Source organism: Austrofundulus limnaeus, unplaced genomic scaffold (genome assembly GCF_001266775.1).
Source record: "Austrofundulus limnaeus strain Quisiro unplaced genomic scaffold, Austrofundulus_limnaeus-1.0 Scaffold168, whole genome shotgun sequence".
In the NCBI taxonomy this organism is placed as follows: domain Eukaryota; kingdom Metazoa; phylum Chordata; class Actinopteri; order Cyprinodontiformes; family Rivulidae; genus Austrofundulus; species Austrofundulus limnaeus.
The window spans coordinates 381672-390195 of record NW_013952570.1 but is presented as its reverse complement, the minus strand read 5'-3'; the positions used below and the strand labels follow the sequence as shown (position 1 = coordinate 390195).

At 38.1% G+C, this 8524-nt stretch overlaps 2 protein-coding genes across 2 annotated transcripts in view; both read right to left on the bottom strand.

Annotated features, from left to right (window-relative positions):
• Positions 1-1234, bottom strand: part of commd2 (COMM domain containing 2) — a 6261-nt gene extending 5027 nt beyond the window's left edge. Inside the window, exons 1-2 of the mRNA XM_014017432.1 lie at positions 1106-1234; positions 273-350 (exon numbers count right to left, since the gene is read on the bottom strand). Of these exons, the coding sequence (XP_013872886.1) occupies positions 273-350; positions 1106-1172 (145 nt within the window). The 5' untranslated portion in view covers positions 1173-1234. The remainder of the gene's footprint in view (positions 1-272; positions 351-1105) is intronic.
• Positions 1235-2443: 1209 nt separating this feature from the next.
• lmnb2 (lamin B2) overlaps positions 2444-8524 on the bottom strand; it is a gene marked incomplete in the record, with an annotated part of 25011 nt that continues 18930 nt past the window's right edge. The window contains 2 exon segments of the mRNA XM_014017430.1: positions 2444-7398; positions 8009-8089. Coding sequence (XP_013872884.1) covers positions 7363-7398; positions 8009-8089 — 117 coding nt within the window.

The window sequence follows — 8524 nt, the reverse complement described above, 5'->3', positions numbered from 1 at the left end:
ATCGATACAGGGCTTCAGAATATCGATACAGTATCGGGAAATGAAATATTGTGATATTTCAGTGTATCGATATTGTCTTACACCCCTAGTTTTGATATATGAATTGTTGAAGTAGCACAGAAAGGTTACCTAAAAACGTACGGACGAAAAAATTATCTCAGTGGTGTGAATAATGTATCAGAACATGTGGATGAAAGCAAACCTCAGCAGATGAAAACAAACGTCAGCAGATAAAAACAAACGTCAGCAGATGAAAACAAAGACAGACTTACTTGCTGCCCCCTCATAGGTCTTCGGACTGGTTCCTCTGCGTAAGAACTCCAAGGCGATACGGCCGAACTCCTCAACCACTGAGGACAAAAACCTGTTGTATAAATGTTGCTCCACACAGACACAGTCAGGATGAAAATTAAATAAAAGTTCATTAGTTAAAACGAGTTTCACTTAAATCCATGCATCAGTTAATGAAGCCATCAGTTTACGGTCATGTTCTCAGTTTGTGTTGTGGGTTTTAGCCTTTATGGACACAGTTACAGTGTTTTGTGTTTTCTAGGGTCACTAGGCTGTAGCAGTCATGATCAGCTGCAGGTGTTCATCCAGTCATTTATCCCCTGAAAGTTTCGTCAAAATCCATCTAATGGTTTGTGGGATATTTTGCTAACAGAGTTGAGTATTGAGTTGATAATTAATGGCAACTTTAAAGAGCAGTCTGTTGTTAATGTGTTAAATATTCTCAGCTATTTTCGTGTTTTTTTTTTTTTTTTTAGCTGTTTTGACTGTGGCGGCCATCTTGAATCTGGTTGAAATCAGCTGAAACATAAAATACATAAATAGTTTTATGTAAACCCGACCAGTGTTGTGTGAAATATGAAACAACAAACAGTAGAACAAACACGGGGTAGATAACATAATCGCAACAAACAAAAACAGGAACAAAATCCCTGACAGGCTGTAAAACCAGAGCTGTTTTTATTTATTGACGTTCATATCGCGGTCACATTTTCCACGAGTCTTCAGTAAAACATTTGGAACCACTGACCGGAAGGTTTCAGGGAAGGAACCCTGCTCCCAGCCACCAGAACCGGCGAGCAGAGTCTAAACTCACCGGAGGGTTCGACGGTCTGGAGGAAGTGGAGGTGGTCTTTCTGCTCCTCGGTTAAAACCAGCAGCATCCTGAACACCGGAACTCCCAGGAGGAACTCAAAACAATCCAAACAGAACTGGTTCTTCTTCGCTGGTTCCGCCTGTCGTCACCTCCTTCAGTCTGACGTCATCACTGCCCCCTGCTGGAGCTCCGAGGAAACCACCTGCTGCTTTACAGGTTCTGGCAGTTCCTTTGGTTTTTAAGAGTAATTTTACTCAACGTGAACATTTGTTTTTATTGTTGTTTTATCGGTTCATTTAGCTGAACTGTAAAGAACTTTGGTCAACTTTTATAGTTTATATGTGCTAAACTATTTAGATGTCCTGATGCATCTCAGTAAAACAGTTAAAAAATCAAAAAGAAAAAAATTGTATAGGTCCTCTGGACGGGTTCTTCTTTAATGAAACATTTCATCTCTCCTCCAAGAGACTTCTTCAGTCTGAGAGTTACAGGCAAAATCCATGCTTTTAAGCACTGTCTCCATGTGACTGATACATCACATGGCCATCGTTGACACCTAATTAACACATTTTTAACAGGGGTGGAGTGATACTGGCAATAGCAGCACTGTAGGAGGGGGACAACTGAAAACGGAGGCCTCCACCTGTTTAATGATGGATGGTCTTGCTTCACAAAAATGGCTTCTTTTACTCCTCTCTCAAACCAACGTTCCTCTCTATCAAGAATGAGAACATCCTCATCTCTGAAAGAGTGACCGCTGGCCTGTAAATGAGTGAAAACTGCAGAGTTCTGGCCATTAGATGTAGCTCGTCTGTGTTGGGACATTCTTTTGAACAGTGGCTGCTTTGTTTCCCCGATGTATAACCTTTTTTTTTTAAACTATTTAGACTTTGACCAGAGCCAACCTCGTTCAGACGGCTGCCACAACTAAGTACATTTAGCAAATATGGATAACTTGAGTTTGAGCTAAATTTTGAAAAGGTCACACCCAGTGTGACATCTCTCACATAACAAGACTGTTTTTTCCTAGGCGAAACGTTTTTATCAGGTGTTCTTAGTGTAAAACTGGCATAACAGGAAGCAGGTGATGGAATTCTAGATTAACAGACTAAAGCATACTTGTAATCTTTGGGATTTTATGTATTTTTAGACACAACAAAATTACAGCTTGTTTTTACAGTAGGATGATTGGTCACAGCCTAAAGATAAGCTAACATTCATCATAAATTGAGTTCAAAATAGTTAAATGTGGTGAAAAACTCTGTTTTTGTCATTAAATCTCTCCAACACTTCCAATTTTCTACTTCTTAAGTACAAAATCAAGAAATACCAAAAAAATTTAAATGTAAAACTTTATTGAGCGTACAAAATTAGATAAGACAGGAAATCAGAGAAGAAAGTGTACATATTTTTATTTCAAACCCCCACCACCCCCCACACATGAACACTGAGGCTAAAGTTCAAGAATAAAAACACTTCACAAACTATAAAAAAAAATAGTCTAACATCATCCCAGACGTGTTTTCACGAGCAGTTCAACATTTGGAGTGTTTCTCATCTTTGAGCAAGTTGTTCTTTAGAACATCGACATGTTTACATGGAGTTACTGCTCTTTATTTAGAATAAAGTCCAGGACTCTTTACTCTCGTAAGTCACGTTTTTTTTCTATTCCTTTAGACTGAAAGGGTTGAAGTTTGCCAGTAGTATTTGTTTTATAGACCTGTAAAAAGTTTCCCATAATGATTTAGGAAAAGATTTACTGAAATATGTACTATGTACTCAAGTCAGAAGTACACCTGAAGCACCTGATCTCTTCTGCTGAAACCATCAGGATCAGCCCAAGGTGGAAAAAAACATTATTTTCTTGTTTCAAAGGTCAGAGATTAAAGTCAAAATCGTAAGATGATTCAAACAGACAGAGTATGGATTTCAAAATCCATTTTAAATCATCTTTAGCTAATAAAAAAAGCTCACGAGTAAATACAGGTTTTTAGCTCCAGATGTAAATTAGCGTGATGGTGTGGTCATCAGGGCTTCGTTTCAATGATTTATAACTTTACTCAAGACATTTGGACTTGAATCTCAAAACTCTGAAACAAAAAAAAAAATAATAATAAAATAAAAGCAAAACAAACCCTCAGTTTTTCCTTCTAGGCGGCTCTAATGTGTAAATTCAGGATACCAAAAGAGAGACCACCTGGGGCAGCTGCAGAACTGAGTCTGACTGCAGTCCAGTGAGGTCCAACTGCAAACTAGATTAAACTGATGCAATTACAGCTTTCTAGGACATGGACCACGTGGGTTTTGGTTGGAGCCTTTGCAGTGATGCAGTCACTGGACCTAGACTAGTTTAGACTAGTTGGTCAAAAAATGTGAGGAGAAAAAGACGGCAAACTGCTGTAGTTCCACTGAATTCTGAGTGTTTACCACAAACCACTGAGCCAGGCATCAGCTCAGCCTATTGTTGTAAATCTGTACTGTAGGTCTCACACATCTTCTGCCCTACATCCATGATTTCATCTACTGGACTGTAGAAATAAAGACAGTCAAACCCAAACTTACATCTTAAACAGATGCCTGAACCACCAGAAGCAACTCATCTGCCAACCTCTGAGACAATCCTGAGCAAATGAAGAAACTAAATGTTTTTAGATGTATTTTGAGACTCCTGTTATTCTGTCCTCAGACAGTCTAATGAGGTACAGACTGAACCAAAACCTCCACATCTCCACACTAACCTACGACTACAAACTCAGTGATGACCGAGGTCCGACAAAAAGCTACAAAAGGCTGAAATAAGGGGTGAGAGCATCTGGAATAAACTCAGAGGATCCTCCACACTGAGGAAAATAAACAAACAAATATATAAAACAACCTACTCCTCCACTGTTCTTTCAAAATCAATCATTTAGTTTTTTTTTAGTGTAAGTGCTGTCAGTAAAAAAAGATCTGTGGACTAAAGAGTCAGCCTCTGTGGGGGGTAACACCCTCCCTGTATCTTAGAGGGTTTAAATCCAGATTAATTTTATTTATTGAAGACCCTGTTTACATTTGTCACTAACTTGTGTCTTCAGCTTTTTGTTTGCTCTGACAGCAAATAGAGGCTCAGTGTTTTCACTTACACCACCTTCAGAGGTGGTCTGGTCCCCTTATATCGCATGTTTGGCAGTCTAATCCTAATCCAGCCACCGATCCCACACAGGAAGCAGAGTAAATGCCCCAAGAGAAATAATAATAATAATACAAAAAAAGTTGGCTCAGCTGTCATTTCACCAATAACTAAACTGTGATCTTAAGGAACATTTAAAAAAATACAGCTTTTTGTTATTTCTCAATAAACTTGAATTATTTTTATTTGTTTTGTTGGGATTAAAGTAAATTATAGGACACTGTATGGGTGAGTTTACCTCCAGTTTAGAGTTTGTTTACTTTTAGAGCTGTTTTGAGGTTTACTGTCAGCTATAACCTCATGTCAGTCACAGAATAAGTGTTGCGTTGCATTTTTTACCTAATTAAACCGAGCAGAGGGTAAAAGTAAATAAGCTTAAGAGGTAACTCATCCAGAAATGGGAATTAAATAACTCTAAATCATGTTCACGTCAAAATATCACAGTTCTGATGTCTGAACTATAAATTATCTTTTACTGTTTACTGTGATCTCTCTGCAAAAATATTTTAACATTACACTATGCTTATGAGGACATTTTGTCATTCTGTGGACATCTGTCTGGTCCACACAGTGGAACAACACTATTTGTGAGTTCGGTTTAGGGTAAGGGGGTCAGGCTGTTGAAATTAATGGAAGTCAATGCAAAGTCCACGCAAGTATAGAGAAACGTGTGTGTGTGTGTATGTATATGCCTAATAGCCGACATCTGATCGCAAAACGTTTTAGGACCGAATGCATCAGTTGACAATCTTCTAAAGCTTTTTCACACAACTCATCATTACTAACTCAACATTCAAAAGAACCGGTTCTATTCCGTTTAAAAAGCAAAATCCTATATTTAAAACCAAAAACAACCGATACACATCTTTAAAATGACTAAACTAATGTCTCCAGACACTAAAACTCCCAACTTCATCTTGATTTAAGATGTCCTGTTTAGTGTATTGAAGTTAATTATAATAAAAAAACAAAACATGAGGATTTGAGGCTTTTCTCAGTGACAATTAGAGCCTCACACACAAAGATGTGATTAAATCAAGAAAATGAGATACAAACAAAACATTCAGCTGTATTAAACCAGGCGTATGCATGAATCCGAGCACACTTCCTTTGAGCTTCATGATTCAACGTGGAGCAGAGCGACGACGACGCGCCTCCATTTAAAAACACAAATAGCTCTGTGTGTGATTTTCCTCTCTGCGCAATTAAAATCATGTCTACAAGCAGAGAAAAGAAGAATTTTGTGAAATGTTAGATACGCTCCTAAATAAGGTAGTGGAGCGTGTATTAATGTCCTTTAGCATTAGCCCTGAGCCAAAAGAGTGAGTGTGTGTGTGTGTGTGTGTGAGTGTGTGTGTGTGTGTGAAGCTTGTCAGAGCTGCTTCACACCTGCAGCTGTCTGTCGCCTCTCATCCAGTATCAAACACAAACTCCACACTCTAATAGTGAGTGAATGAAGCGAGCCAGAGGTGCGTCATTATGACATAACTGCTGTAAACAGAGACTCAGAGGTTGATTTATCAAATATTCTGATGTTCAGAGAATTTATCTGATGAACTGTGTGATGGACGTCTCTGAAAGTTTAATGAAGAATGAAAACACAGCCCATTTCTACTTCATCAACTCGATGATTGATGGAGTCGTGTTTCAAACGGCAGCTTCTCTGTGGCGCACCGTGACAAAGGATTCAAGTTTACAAACCTAATGTTCAGCGCAAACTATGTGAGGAGAGAAACATAACTTAAAACAGCTTAGTTTATATGTAATAGATTGTATGAGAAGATAAAAACAAATCGTTGAGTAATTTATTTGTTTGTGGTTAAATTTGACGACTAAAATGAACATTTAAACACCTAAAGCGGGACACTGGCTGCCTTAACGTGATGACAGAACTATTATTTGTTCTGATTTGCAGATTCAACATTTATTTGAATATTTTCACACCAAACAGACCTATAAATGATTTTAAAGTTAGATTTTTCTACGTGGGATAATATGAAGGAGCCCAGCTTCTTAAACTGTTTGCATGCTGACATGGCCACGCTCGCTCTGACACCAAAAATCTGACTTTCAGCTCAACCTAACAAAGCAGAGGTGTGTTTAATATTAATTCACATCCGCAACAGTTTCCCAGAATGCACCTGGTGTTGCCAACAGAAGAAAACCTGTAGAAACGTATATGTGTGTGGGACTGAGCTGTTCCACAGTCCTTTCATTGTTGATACTTTTGCACAAAGTTAATACGCTACTTTTTTTTTTGTGTACATGAGGCTCAAACTATGAGGTTTTTCCCACCAAACAGGTTCCAGTGCTGAACTGGAGCTCTGTGTTCCCACGACTGTGTGTTCTGGTTCTGGTACTGAAAAACCAGAACCTACACAAACTATGCTGGACCAGAGCAAAAGAAAAAAAAAAAATGGTTTTGTCAGAAAGACGGACTCATGGAGACAAACAACCAATAAAACTTGTGAATTGCTGTTTTCTTTAATTTAATAGAAAACACTTTAACATGAACAGGAAGTCAGATTAACTCCGGCTCTAGCAGATTATTAGAACCAGTTAGGAACCAGCTCCAGACCTGGTCTGGCACTGAAATCTCTTTAGTGGAAAACCCCGTTAAGTCCAGGAGCCTGACAGAGGGTCTTTAATCTGTCCTTTAATCTGAGCCTCTAACCAACACATCACTACAAACTGATTTCATTGGAAACTTAACATAATTGCAAAGAAAATGTACTTTTCCCAACATTTAATTTGGCTTTTTTTTCTTCTTCAACAAAATGTGTTACTAAATATAAAACCTACAGCAGATAAATTGAATAACTGACTAAAACTAAAAGAAGAGTGGGAGTGTTTGGAATAAACTGAACAGGTTCAGTTTGTGGATCCACCAACAGTCCTGTTTACTGATACTGCTTCTGCTGAATATTCTTTAAAATAATAACAAACTAAAAGCCCAATTCAATGTACTAGTAAAGTCTGAAATGATAAAAACACTTACTGAGCACAGGTAATAATGGAATGGCTCTCAATAAAAATAGTCAAATAATACATAAGAATAAGTCAAATAAAAATCAGGAAGCTGAAGGCTTCACATGACGGCACACTCTCTTGAAGACACTTTGCCCTGTGGAACAAACACAAAGGTTAAAAAAACTTTTTAGATTTAACTCGGTAAATAAATTAAATAAAAAAAAAAAAGGACCCGCTGCATTAAAATAAGACATTTCTGAAAACAAGAGAGTAAATGCAGCTGCAGCCTAAAATGTCAACAAAACTTTGTAAATAATCTAAACTTTGTGTTTTGGATTTATGAGTGAGAGGTGTGCAAGAAAAGATCAAAAGAAAAGTTGATAACAGTGAGTCCCCATGTCACCGTGGTGACCACACATTTGTGTCTCTCACTCCCTGACTGCCAAGTTAAAGAGGCAGACAGAAATGAACGGAAAAATAAGCCTCAATCTGCCTTTTTTTTCTTTCACAACTCTATGATTTTTAAAATCTCTGATTGTCATCTCTTGTTTTAGCTAATAAAACTCCAGAACAATGAGACAGAACCTAGTTTTGACACAGTGACTTCATAACAGACATAAACCTTAGAACCACAACAGACTCCTGCTTTGTGACATACTCTAAATGAGAATTAAACGTCTGCTTTCTCTCTCTGTTTCTTTTTTTTTTTTTGCATTTATGACACAAAACTAATGAGGGTAAAGCAAGAAAATGAAGTATTTTACCGTCTGCACCACTTCATCTTCCTCCCCATCACCATTTTCAACCTCCACCTGAGTCTTGGTGACAGTCCTCCGGGCCACCTCCTGCAGACAGGAAGTCAGACACGTCATTATACGTCTGTCGACTAACAGGAAGGACATGAATATCTCCAAGCAATAGACAATTTAAATCTGGAATGAAGCAAATATCATTTAGGCTGTTTTTCCTGTTCAAGCTCAGTTTGTTGCTCAGAGACAACATTTATCACATTGACCTGATGCATCTCAGTAATCCAGGTAAAAAATCAAAAAGAAAAAAAATTGTATAGGTCCTCTGGACGGGTTCTTCTCTAATGAAACGTTTTGTCTCTCCTCCAAGAGACTTCTTCAGTCTGAGAGTTTCAGGCAAAATTCAGGCTTTTAAGCACTGCCTCCATGTGACTGATACTCACATCACATGGCTTTACCCAAGTGAGGACAAGGTGAGGGATGTCATCATGGAGGCGGATGAAACTATGGTCTCTTGATGTTACATCGCTC